This window comes from Azolla caroliniana, unplaced genomic scaffold, assembly GCF_043228905.1.
Source record: "Azolla caroliniana isolate FFs.n. ecotype wild unplaced genomic scaffold, voAzoCaro1.0.p SCAF_1, whole genome shotgun sequence".
Classification (NCBI taxonomy): Eukaryota; Viridiplantae; Streptophyta; class Polypodiopsida; order Salviniales; family Salviniaceae; genus Azolla; species Azolla caroliniana.
Genome location: NW_028230436.1, coordinates 2255327 through 2269578, shown reverse-complemented (window position 1 = coordinate 2269578; position 14252 = coordinate 2255327). Strand labels below are relative to the sequence as shown.

Genomic DNA, 14252 nt, shown 5'->3' with positions numbered 1-14252 from the left:
GGGCAACAACAACAACAAAGAAACAGGGGTGGTTTTTACAGAAAAATCTTCTTGTTTTTATTTTTTATTTAATTTTTAAAAAATTCGATTATTATTATTTTTCCCCTCTATTTGGTGTTTTCTTAGGGTGTGGAAAATGTGATGGAAAAGGGAGGTATTTATTTATTTATTTATTTTAAATAAATAAAATTTATTTGGCTCTCTGTTCTTCTTCTCCCCCAAATGGTGTCTTTTGGGCAGCATTTTTAACACACACACACGCTCGCAGAGAAACAGAGGCACAGAGAGAGAGAGAGAGAGAGAGAGAGAGAGAGAGAGAGGTTTATTCTGTTCGCAGAAACCTCCATCTCCACCATAGCCCATAAGCTCCAATCTTTTCCCCCCCTCTACTGAATCGGCGGCTGCAATCCAACCCACTTTATTGTTGTTTCTTTTGTTCCATGTCTTTCTTAAAGCCCTAATTCCATGTCTCAACATGGAATTTATGACCTCTACTAGTCCATATCCCCCCAACGTCAATGATTCTTCTTCTTCAGCCTCTGTTCCTTTAATTCCTCTTCAACAACAGCAATGGCCTCTGCAAATATCGCCTGTTCCCACCACAGGGACTGGATTAGAAGGTAAAACAAAAAACAAACCTAACCCTAACATTCTAAACCTGCAACTACCCCTACCCCTAACCTTAAACCCTAACCATAACCCTTAAAAGCAACTGCTGACCATGGCCTTAACCCTGTACCTGAGTCTGAGACTGACGTTTAACCTTGATCCTGACCCAAGACTTGAACAAGTGGCCATAAGACATTCTTTGATGAAGTACTGTCTTAATAGAAGTGGATTTGGATTTCGTGTAATTATTACTCAAGAGAAGATCCCAACCATTAGATCTTCATTCCCGATATCTGGATATCAACCATGGGATTGGGATCTCTATTTTGAAGGATATTTTGTGCTAGCATATCATGCTCATTTTTAATGGGTTCCCATCTATCTATATATATGCTAAATTTGGGTTCTTATTAAAGGAATTCAAGCATTTTTTGTGTTAACATAATCATACACATTTTGGGTTCTGCCAAAAGCATTTAAAACTCTTAATTATTTTGGGCTTTTGGAGTGATTTTGAAGGATTTATTTGTGAATTATATGTAGAGACAATGTGGATGATGTCTCTTAATGGACCATCTGAAGGTTCCTCTATGGAGCCCCGAATATATTATCCAGAGCGCCCTGGGGAGCCCGATTGCACATTTTACATGCGAACTGGAGCTTGTGGTTTTGGTGCAAATTGTAAATTTAACCATCCTCCCGGTCGTCTTCTACATGTAAGTGTATATAGTAGAAGTATGTATGTATGTGCGTGCTTGCGTGTAGTGTATCGCACACATGCGCAACATATATGTCTTCATAGGACCAGAGTATCCCAATTTCAACACATATATCTGGTGGTGGGTTGTAAGTGCCTACTTCATGTGTTGTGTGTTTGGATTCTGGATATTTCTTAATATACTTGCTATTTGTCCATGTTTTGCTTTGCTGTTTTCCACTCCAAAACTTGGAACATTTGCACACTTACAGGAAATATGTGAGCCTACATTATTCTTGCATGCACGCATGCATGTATGTGTAAGGACATGATCAACAAAGATTGTATGTACTTCTATACATGCTTATATGCATATAAGTATGCATGTACATTTGTATGTATGGATGTTGTGTGTATGTGCATATTTCTGTTGAGAGATGATTGAAAGAGAGAGTACATACTCTGCAGTTTGTGGCAAATCATGGGAGAGGGGAATATCCAGAGAGACAAGGACAACCAGAATGTCAGGTAAGTGGTTGCGTTTACATGTAGAGTTTGTTCATTTTGTCCGAACTCGATACATTCAGAAATCTGTATGGGTAAGTTCAAAATCAAAATGACCTATGCATTGTTTATGTAGTATTACCTGAAAACGGGTACCTGCAAATTTGGCGCATCATGTAAATACCATCATCCACCTGACAAGGCAGGAACCACTGGGGGACCTCAACTTAATGCTCTTAACCTACCCATGAGGCCGGTAAATGACCCCCCCAAAGTTTGCTTCACAAACAAAAATATGAGAAAGCAAGAACATGAAGAAATAAAGTTATAAAATTGATTGAAGCTCATCATTTTTGTTTTCTTTTTCCGTGGACTCTGAATGTTGTGCGAACTCTGAAAACTGAAGGATGAGAAGGATTGTGCATACTACTTAAGAACAGGGAGCTGCAAATACGGAACAACATGCAAGTTCAATCATCCTTTGCCAATGCCAGTGCCAGTGTCCGGGTCGACAACCATCATTCCAACTCAAATCCCTCATCTGTATTCGAGTATATCGGGCTGGCCTATGTCAACAAGGCCTTCATTTTTCCCGCCCCCCCGCCTTTCTGGTCCCTCGAACTTTACTCCCTTCCTTTTTCCGCCGCCCCATGTCCCCATGCCCTCATGGAATCCTTATCAGGTAAGCTCATTCACTAATGCTTCTACCAACAATTTCGATGTTATAATCCAGCATAAAGCAAGTTTCAATGATCACCAAATCATCATTACAGAGTCTGCAAACAATAATCATACATACATATGTATATACACAAATACATATACATGCATGCATGCATACAGAAAAATATGAAATATGTACGCACATGTGGCATACATATTTGATATGCATGTATGTACCTGTTCTAGATAGTATACACAATTTGCTCTAAGTTCATATATATAATGATACATATAATGCTGTTTCTTTTATTTATGCATATAAAATTCTTTCTTCCTCTAGGTTCCATTTGCAATACAAGACGGACAACAACAAGCAATGCCGCAGGGAAGTTATATTTATAGCCCGACTCCACAAGAGCATGTGGCCATCGGTGTATTCCCTCCACCTCTTGTAGCAGGGTCGGGATCCATGAGGTTTCCAATCCCCCCTAATGCGCCCCACGATGATATACTATACCCAGAGAGGCCGGGGCAACCTGAATGCCAATACTACATGAGAACTGGAGAGTGCAAATATGGTTCACAGTGCAAATATCATCATCCCAAGGAAAGAAATACATCTGCACACAGCAACTTTCATAGATCCACAACTTCATTCACGCCACGATCTGTATTTGATCAGTCTCCTGCAGATGAAATTGGATAAAAAGAAGTGCTCAATGGAATGTTTTCTTAAAACCGATTAAAGAAAAGACAAAACAAATTATATTTCTCCATCATTAAGCTGCATAATGACAAGAAGTACCCATTTATGGAATGTAAACGCCTCTCTTGGTTCCGATGAAAGTCCTCTTGGGATATTTAGTTGTTTTCAATGGCGCCATATCCCATCCGGACTTCCTTGCGGACGTGTGAAAGGGCTTGAACACTGGAGGAGAAGGCAATACCCAAGTAAAGTAAAAAGACATGCCTTCATGTCTTGGATGTTTTGCGACAACTCCACTTCAAACCACTCATTGGCAATTCATCCATGTCGTCTGATTCATATATGCAATGTTGAACAATGTTTCATTGCATATTAATAGCAACATGACCCTCCTAGACAGGAAAAAAAAAGCTCATGTACACTTTTCTTGTATATTCTTTGAGATATTGGGAATAACAGATTGTAGAGTAAATAAAACTACAAAATCCAAAATGAATTGACCTAATAATCCATGGAATTGTAAGGGCTTAAGTAAATCGTAATCAATCCTGAGGTTATGTTTGGCAGGTTTGCAAAATCGTAATATTTCATTGAAGCCTCTTTGCAGGTATTTGATCTATTTTAGTCTTACGAATGCAATTGGTTATAAATATTTGCGAGATTGATTCAAATGTAGTCAATCTTAACACTTCCAATATTTTACTAGGAAATCATATTCATATTTGAACCAAACTCTCGATTCAAAATGTTTGTTCAAAATCTAGAAGCAAACCTTGTGACTCATAGTTTGACCCCATTGTCTTTGGTTGTATTTCTCCCTTTATTTTGTTTGTGCTTGTTGCCTTTTCTTTGTATTCTCAGTTGCCTTCATGCATAATTTAAGAAAATGCAAACATTCCCAAAGAACATAGCTTTATTGAAACAATTTGGAATAACCTTGAACATATATGCTTCAATCTATTTAAACTTACGAAATAGCTTGTGTAGCATACTTTCTTCATTAAATGGGAACCCAAAACTCCCAATAGATGAGATACGTACCTTCTTCCCATGATCTATTCTCAAATTGCATGATATCATTTAATCGATGTGTCACTTCTTCTCAACAATTTTTCTTTGTTTTTCTATCTAATGCTATTATCAATTTATCTTCTACCTTAATCACATATTGTCCATGTGTGGAAGTCTACCATTTTGATTGAGTTGTTTCACATTTCCTAATGTGAGTACATCACAAAAGGTATGGTTATGATTACTTTTTTCGTGCTTCCTCCTAGCATTGGTTGACCCCCATGTATCTCTTCCAAATATATGTTATGCAAGGTTTTGTGCATAATTGCTCTTGTATTTCCTTGACAGAATATTCATTCCAAAGGGGTCAACTTGCCTTTTAGACATGCTCCAAATTTCCATAGTCGATGACAATTGACCCCACGACGAATTTAGAGGGTCATCCAAATTTTGGATGAAGATGAATTCAAGCCTATATCTTCATTGACAATGTAGTATCCTTTCCATCTCAATCTCAGCTTCACAATGTTCTTTGCATTTTGAAAGTTCAATTGATTCTTTGCCCTCCAGTTTGTTAATGCATTGGCTCTCATGTCTTGTTCAATCGATTCTTCCATGGTGATGTTGCTTGTAAAGCAAGTTGAAGTCTAGGGACTATGAGCTCCTAATTTTTCTCGAGGACAATCATGTTGGGAGGTTATTCTATTGGAGAATCAACTAAAAAGACTTTGTTAACATCTCCTTTAAAAGGACAACGATATTATACATACTCTTTGTCCGTTGGAAAATGTGTTAGTGTCAATGTTGTAAACCCAATATCAAAACTGTCACTTAAGATTGAATCCCAAAACTAGAAGGTTGTAAAGCATCATGTTTACACATTCTGTGAGATATCAATTGATGTCTAATAAAGTTTGGAGTCTAAAGAGTATAGTATGGAATGTAAAAAGTCAATTGTTTCATGCATAATGTCTTCATACCAATCTACATAAGGGCATGATGAATCATATGAAGTACAACTTGGTGCCCAGGACAACGTGCCTAAACATCCTCAAAATGCAAATCGGGCCAAATATCTCTATTGTAAGAAGGTCTTTACAAAAAGTAGATGAGAGTCATCTTCTAAGCACGACTAATATAACATACAATGCTCACATGGAATCATTGTTTGCTTTCTTGGCGAATTTGCTTAATTGCCTTTATCTTGGAGAAGAGTTTTCATCAAAAGATAAAGTAGAGTTGTATAATGTATTTATGCAACATGTAATATACTCCCATGTACTACCATCCTGAAGACAATTGACATTCCTTGAAATCATGGATAGGAACAAAATGTTTAAAATGTCTAAAACTTACGTTTTTGGCTCATTATGGATTGTGGGTAATTCTGGAAATTATGTTTTTGGTTCATTATGAATTGTTGGTAGTTCTTTAATATTTTTGAAGACATCTTCTAGTAGAATTCCATGTTTTTGGCTCATTATGGATTGTGGATAATTCTGGAAATTATGTTTTTGGTTCATTATGAATTGTTGGTAGTTCTTTAATATTTTTGAAGACATCTTCTAGTAGAATTCCATGACTTTTCTTTCAAAAACTGCTTGCGTCAACGACATGATGAACTCAAGAATATGCCACAAACCCAACTTTTCAAATTGTACGTTGTACTCATGAATGTTTTTTATGATCTGCCTTGTGCCCTCTTAAAAATTGTCACGAGCAAATTGTAGCATGTCAAAAAACTCTTCAAAAAAAAATCCGCATATGTAAACAAGCCACAATGGACTATCTTGGTTGAAAACCCTATACATAGGCAAAGAAGGGTATCAAGGGTTGAAACAAAATTTAGTACTAAATAAATTGGAAAAGAGATTAAGAAGGAACGAAAAATATGGAATTTGTATCATGAACAAGGACGCGATTTACAAAGAATGTGTCGAAGATTAACATTGAACCAGAATGATTATGACAAAATAATTCCTTCTTTTTATATATATAGTGTTATGGTGTTATGCATGGTCACAACTCGGCCGTCATGTATGCCTGCCACTTGGCTACATGCATGCATATAATTTGGAGATCATGCATATGCCGAAGGTGTTGCACATGTCGATGGTGTTGGCATGAATGTATGTGAAATGTCATAAATATTCATGTGAACAATGATGCTCTATTGGTTAAGGTGTCATATGTGTGGGGGTCATGGGGACTTCATGGGTATTCTCTTCATTATATAAAAACGTCACACACAAAATTTCATAAACATAAGATCTCTATCGACGAGTATTGTTGATGGCAAGGCATATAATTGATAAAGATTATCCCTAAATCATTGTTTTTGTATAGACATACCCAATATCATAAATGAGTGCATGGATATGCTCAGAATTTAAATGCAAACCCCCATAATTTCTAGCAAGTGTTAGTAGCCAACCAACTTCAGCTATTCTACTAAAGTTATTTAAAACTTTCAACATTTTTAAGATATAGATTTTTATATCCTTCAACATGCTAAACCAATCAAAAGTATTTGAATGAAGGCTGAAGCTATAGTTTTGCCATATATCCTGGTGGTCCACACACTAGGCATATTATGATACTCTTTAAATAGTTGTATTACGTTGCTTCATTCTAGCCAGAACGTATATAAATATTCTATCGAAGCATAATCATATTGTAGGGCATTAAAGTTTTATCATCCACATGGATTGTGCCCAATGTTAGAATATTTGGCATTAAGTCAGTAGAAATTGAAGAGTTTTTGACATTTGATTTCGTGATACATTAACCAAACTGGCCCTACTTAGTACATTAAATACTACATAGTATTTACCTTGTGAGTTGCATAGGTGAAAGCTATGCTTGAAATTATGAAATGACAAAAATAAGTTTGAAATGTCATTTTATCATCTATTAGGGTATGAGCTATCTTCGCAAGATAAGTTTCCACTTGTACATGATCAAAAACATCTTTGATTCGCGGAAATGGATACTTAGTGTTGAGCAATTGGTTGTTTAAGTTGAAATAATCCATAGACAAAAATACAGAGAGCATTATCATTCTTTTTAATGAAAAGGATTGGTTCAAACCAAGGAGATGAACTTTTAAAACTTTGTCCATTTTCCTTCAAGTGTGTCAACTTTCACGATACATTGGCTTGCAAAGGGAAGATACACTTACAAGATACAATGACACTCATATGAGAGTCGGATGAGACAATGGCTTCCATGTTACTTTGACATTACACGATACAATGGCTTGAAAATGGAAGTTAGATGTGGAACTACCTCGAAGTCATGTTCCACCCCACATTGTGTTGGCTATTACCTAGGACTAGAGATCCTTTGTATTTGATTACCATCAATTGAATTCTCATGTGAAATTCCCAAACAACTTGGGAGGGATTCCACGATCTAAGAGAAGACAACAAAAATAAGTCTTGTTTATATTTGATTTTAATGATCAATTAAATTTAAAGCATTGTGATTCCACGAAATAGGAGATTTCACAAGAAATATATCTAGAAATAGGAAGCACGAGAATAGACATGTTCTGAATGCAAGTATACAAAGCCGCACACCATAATCATCACTAATATCAAGTGTATATAATAATTAATTGTTTGGTACGGATGTTCATGATTATATTTTTCTTTATTATAAATGCTCATAGAGCTTTGGTATCAAATATACCTTGATAACTCTTCATCATTTATTTTTATAAGAGGAACAAACAATCGTTATTAGGGAACACCTAAAGTTGGCATTGGGCAATGTGATTCTTGTTAAGGAACTTAAAGATTGGTGTAATGCTACATTGTACTCTCAAAGAAGGGACAAGTGATTGATTGTTATTAGGGAATGTGTGAAGTGTGCCATTTGATTCTCAATTAAGAAATATAAACATACATGCAAGTTGCAACAGTATGTTGGCAAGGTGCCCACTGCCTAATTGTGCTATCTCACACTTCCATTGTTGCAAATTTATTGTAATCAATAAATAAGTGACACATATCATTTTCAATTTCGTGAAATTTCTAGAAGTTATGCCTTCTGCCAATATTGTTGTGCATTGTATCTGGACCAACGTATACTTTATTAGTAGGGAACCGAGCAAGAGTAGTTGTTGAGCACTCTTAAGCCACTAGCTTAGTTAACCTTAGTGATTAGCACTTATAGTCACCTTCTCTCTCTCTCTCTCACTCACTTTCCTCTCTCTCTCACTCACTTTCCTCTCTCTCGTAATAGAAATATAGTCATGATCTCAATGGGAAGTGAGGGTATATAGTCGTTGTTTTTTACTTGGAGAAACTCTCTAAGCAAACAATTTTCGATATTTTCAAACTCTTTCCAACTATACTGAGGGATACCACTAGCCAATACTAACTCTTTCAAATATATAATAAGTAGCACTCTCATCTGTTCTTTCAAGCCCCGATAATCACCCTATAAATGAACACCTTGGGTCCAAATGCCAACTGCACTGCAACTTTTTCACCATCCTACATCACACACATGTGTTCTCGATGAAAGTTTGTCAATTTGTCTTTCGTTTGAGGAGTGATGTATAACATGGGTTTTGAACTTCACATGTCTCGACTTCTATTTTTAAGAGGGAAGAATGCAACATCTCATATAACGCTTTGTATTATATCATTTGGGGACCTTCCTCGATGATCATATACTTCATAACATCACCTAAGAGCTCCAATAGATCTTTTACTCTTCATCTCTTAGTATAATGTCAAACACATAACCACATGAGAGGATTTTGCTCTTATTAGTTTTTTGTAGCTTGCATCCTATGTTCCTAGCTTGTTTGGGCAGTCTATGATCATGCATATTCTTAACTTTTGATATACTTGTATACTCTTTGCATGGCTAGTACCTTTATGGGTTGAGCACTCGTTTCTAATAGCATGATAGTATAGGATGTTTAGGATTTTACCCCGAATTGTCTACGTAAGAACATTTTTGGATTTTCTCTTGAGAGAGAGAGGGGGGGAGAGGGAGAGACAACCTAAGTGTTAGGCTTAGACTATCACCTCCAACCTAGGCCTTGACCAACCAACACCTTTGACCATCAACATGTTCTTGTATCAAACAAATGGGGTGAGAGAGAGGGGGGAGGAGAGGGAGAGACAACCTAGGTGTTAGGCTTAGACTATCAGCCCCAACCAAGGCATTCGCCAATAGTCACCTTTGACCATCAACATGTTCTTTGTACTCGAGATGCAAGTTAATGTGGATTCAATCGGTTTCTTAGGAGTTGGATGCTCCCAGGGGAAGAGGAGCTTGCGCATACTTGGCAACACAACAAGTTCTCAACTATTGAGCTAGAATATTGTCCAACAAGCGACAACCATGCAAATTTCTTCACGAAGTTGCTCTACATTGCAATGAGTAGAACAATTGTTGAAGCTATTGTGTAAGATCAAGAACAATGTGAGGAACCTAAGGGTAATATTATCTCTTTAAGGAACTCCATAATATTGATTGGGTAGTAATCTCGAAGGCATCTATATTTAGATAATTTGAGGCCAAGCTAATTTGGTTAGAAGTATACGTATAACCAATACCAAGTGAACACACTCCTATTGATATTGATTTATAAACAACATGAAAAGAAGCCACCTAATCAAGACAAGGACATGAAAAGAACGTTATCGAACATAGCATAGTGCTCCTATTGTGACGATGAAGATATTCATGGCAAAAGAATGTAACAACATAAGACTAAGTAAGTCGTTTACATGTATTTTATATTCCCCTAATCATATTCTTCTCAATGGAAACATATGTTACAAACTTTCTTTAGTTTCTTTTATTATTCAAAATAACATAATTGAATTTTCACTTAAGAAGGGTAGGACATTGTTGTCTATCGTTACATCTTACATATGTAACACAAATGCTATCCATTTTTTTTTATTAGCAATTGTTCACCCTTTCTTCTTGTCATTAAATGATAAAGAAGAAGACGAAAATGCAGGGTGCAACAACACAATTGGGTCTAGATAAAATATATTGAGGCCATGGAAATAAACGTGCCAATGTTTCAACACCTTGCACATATATGTGAATCGTGATAATGGTAGGCACGAGATTTTGGGTCGTCATGTATAATGATTTGTGTGTAGTCAATTACCTACTTTTCCGCAATAAAGGACAACCGAATCTTATTATGAAAGTCTATCAATTCCTTTATTGTTGAATAACAACGTGAATATTTTCAATCAATCAATTATGTCTTTAAGATGTATCATAATTTAAGAGCACAATAGATGCACATAGAAACAACTATATTACGATATCACTTCATCACTACTTAGTAATATGTCAATGTTTGTATCATCTTTTGGTTCAAGCATCTTATTCGCTACATTTTAGCTTTAAGATGCTATTTCCAATTAATAAAACAAGAATATGGAATAGGTAGGGTTCGTCGAATTATGATTTCCCCACACAGTACACTTGACTTCCAACATCAAATTATGAAATTCTTTTTAGTGGATCTCACTAACAATCAACATTTGGGATCGAAGTCTCAAGATAGTGGTAGCATGCGGTGTAAATGGGAGAGTTGTGTGGGGGTCCTTATAGGGTTTGAAACTAACTAAGGAAGGTTGGGCGAAACATCTAAATCCACATGGTCATGGTTTTATAGTGCAGGGCGGCAGTGTATATCAAATGTGTTGGAGTGGAACCTGGTACAAACTCTAGTTTTTTTGAGGAGATATGGTGTTGGTGGCATGCTTCTTGGTCTGGCACATTTGGACCAAACGATGTTTGTTTGTTTTTCAGCAACGAAAACTCCCAAGCGGCGAGGTGTTGCTAAACATTTGGTTCGAGCTGGTATCTTGGCTGCACGGACAATACAACTCGATTGAAGGGAACTCATATGTAGCAGTAAGGGCTCGGTCGAAGTTTTTGTTGAAATGGGGTCGTTCTCCTATGATGGTAAATTCAGCATTAGGGCCTAAATGGAACTACCAAGCATCGAGATGGTTGTTTCCGCCATTGACTTCCATGAATGGATAGGAGTTGTAAATATGTGGTCACCATGTACAAAGTGTTAGCGGGATACTTTTGTTGTAAATAGTAGGGTGGGGATTATGTTGTTTTGATTATGGCTGATCTTTGATGTACTTCTTTTGCTAACTAATCGGAAGTAGTGTTTTTTTTGGAAAAAAAAAAACAAGATGTTGATGACTTGCATGTTGCAAAACAAAAGATGAGTAATATGTATGAACACCAACACAAAGTTGTGTGTTCTCCTAAAATTTTGCTTGGCGCAAGAAATGATGTAAAAACTCATTTGTTCTTCATTGTTTTATTATTGTGTAGCACTTAATCAAATCAAGGCTTCATTTTTCATGAAAAAAGTAACTTGAAAGAAATTCTTTCGATTTCTTGATGTTATATTAACATTCAACAAAGTTGGACATTCAAAGTAACACATGCACACCAGAAATATTGGCATGACATTATAAAAGACATGTGGCAAAGCATTAATTATTTCAATGGACATGATAGGAATGGAAGTGAGGATATGTGAGAATTAATGTGTGTATATTTGTCTAAATAGGAATCAAGGTTGTTCATTGGATTGATTCCATTGTGATTCAAATTGATTTGACAAGTCGAAGATTCCCAAGTTGAGAAATTGCTCATGTAAAGAGAGAAAATCCGATCAAGTTAAATGGCCTCTATAGTGGACTAACCCCAACCAAAAACCTATTCTTGGTCAATTACTATGATTGGTGTAGCCTAATTTTAGGTAAATAGCTTGACTTTGATTTTACCATGCCAATAGGAGACAAACAATGGTGTTTGAGATGTTTTGGACGAATATAGCCAAGGATTGTCCATTGGTAATGGGTAAAAGTTGGTGTTGAGAAGCCAAAGAGCTACCATGGAAATTTGGATTAGGGTTCCCTCCAACATGATTAGTGAAATCCTTCTTGCTCATTTTGAGTGTTTGTCTAAAGTGCATGGTGGCGTGCGGAGAGTGAAATGCAATCAACAAGTTAGGTACGATGAACCAATATTTGATGCTACATTCAAACTGCCTGGTGCGGAAATGGAAGTCTCTCTTTTTAAAGATTGAGTTTAATTGTATAGCCAAGCTTGGCTTGGTAATAATGCAAAATGCTAGTTTTAGAGTTATGCGTGTTGATCATGGCCTTTAGGTCAATGTCCACTAGGTTTTATTTACCTCATGGATATGATTATATTTGGTAATTAGTAGTTGCAATGCCTATTCTTGTGGCCCCTACTTTTAAACTGATGGTAGAGGATTTGTGGAAATATTGATAATTTGATGGTAAGAAATCAATGCTAGTGGTGCACACCAATGATATATGTCATAAGTTGATTGAAGATAGAGATTGGCTATTACTATTACTATTAGTCTAATTCCCATATTTAACATAGTACCCATTGTATATAATGGTTTCATCATGTTTTTCGCCTTCCATTCTATGCAAATGTGTTTCTTTGGTCAGCAATGGTGGGTGGTTTGCTTTCGAAGATGGATTGAAAAGATCGACATTATCGGGATTCACAATAACACTTCACAACTTTTTAAGAAACAAATATTATCATGCAAGTTCTCCAAGAAAAACAACAAAATTATGCACAATACACCACCAAATTTTAACGCGGAAACCCCTCAAGGAGGGATAAAATTTGTATACCAAAGAGGAATGTAAAAAATTATACTCTAAATATATTAGAGTATGATGCAAATAGGAAAGCAAAAATTTCCACTTAAAACTTAAATCCAACCAAAAATACCAGAAAAATCACAATACATGGCTAGTGACGAATGTGATGATGTTCAAAATGTGGGCATTTAATTGATGTACTCGTAATCCTTGATGGAGAAGGCCAAGAAGCTAAGTATGAGCTCTTGAAAATTCACTCCTAACCTCTAATAGAAATCTAATTGTTTCCCAACAACATATTACAATATCGATCTATTGGACAGAAAGCTATACATTCTAATAGAGTTAGGACAATACTTTGTTCTTCACCTCATTTTATTGGGAGATGACTCATTCTTTCATTCCATTTACATGTTTGATGATGGGTTGGTTTATATTGATAACTAGTGGAGTATAATATTTAACAATCATCACGAAAGTGAGGGGAATATATGTTGCATTTAACTGATTTCGAATTTCACGATAAAATAAATACATGTGTACAGTGACTCCATGGTAAGTTATTCTTCTGACTATATACATTATTTGATTTCAAGACTAATTCTCAAATTATTATGTAGTACATAATTGCTCTTAGCTATAGTAGATAAAAACAAGTGCATGAGTATAATGGATGTGAAACTATTTTCAATTGAGCTAATGATGCCCAAGATCTATGAGGTTTATATGGTCAACAAGGAGTGTCAAACGTCTCTCTCACAAGAGCCTAAGAGAAATATATGTGCCCTATATAGATGATTTATGCTTAGCTTTTGCAAAAAGATGATGACAAATAATGCTTTTACTTCTTATAGCTGACAAATTGTTACAAATTACAATACCATGATGTGGGGATGTTTCCTAGAAGAGATGGTATAGGCTCAGAGAGAGTTTATACAATGGCAACGCATGGTAGAGGTGGGATTTAGATGTTTTTAGATTGAACAAGGAGGAGAATATAGATAAAGTTAGTTTGAGCAGTTTGCAAGTTTCGAAGGGATTTAGAGCTAGATGACAACTCCATATAGCCACAATAAAACAAATAGCATAATGCAGGAATCAACCCATTGTTGTGATGGCATGATGGATGCTCAAGTGGGGGGGGGGGGGGGGGGGGGGATTGCATGTTTCCTTATGATCAAAGGTCGTTAGCATCGTAGGAGAACATGCTTTATTTTGGGTTGAGGTGGTTAATACTACCAAATTGTGTTTTCCTTTTCACTTGACATAGTTAACACCATTGTCTACATGCATCATATTCCATTTAATAATGTAAACTCCAAGATCAATCTAATTGACTTATATTTTCTTTTTAGAGCTAAATATTTTCTCTTCTACCGATGTGAAAGGTTTA

The 14252-nt window shown here is 36.1% G+C and overlaps 1 protein-coding gene across 2 annotated transcripts; it reads left to right on the top strand.

The window, feature by feature from the left end:
- The first annotated feature begins 279 nt into the window (after positions 1-279).
- LOC147868254 (zinc finger CCCH domain-containing protein 66-like) lies at positions 280-3741 on the top strand. 2 transcript variants are annotated; one of them, XM_087317069.1, is made up of 6 exons: positions 280-620; positions 1153-1325; positions 1757-1834; positions 1947-2066; positions 2217-2492; positions 2814-3741. In XM_087317069.1, exons 1-6 carry the CDS (start codon positions 476-478, stop codon positions 3177-3179), a joined length of 1158 nt encoding a protein of 385 aa, XP_087173195.1. In that variant the 5' UTR covers positions 280-475; the 3' UTR covers positions 3180-3741. The 2 variants fall into 2 exon arrangements, with proteins under 2 accessions (XP_087173195.1, XP_087173204.1); XM_087317078.1 differs by having other exon boundaries at positions 282-620; positions 1775-1834.
- The last annotated feature ends 10511 nt before the right edge of the window (positions 3742-14252 follow it).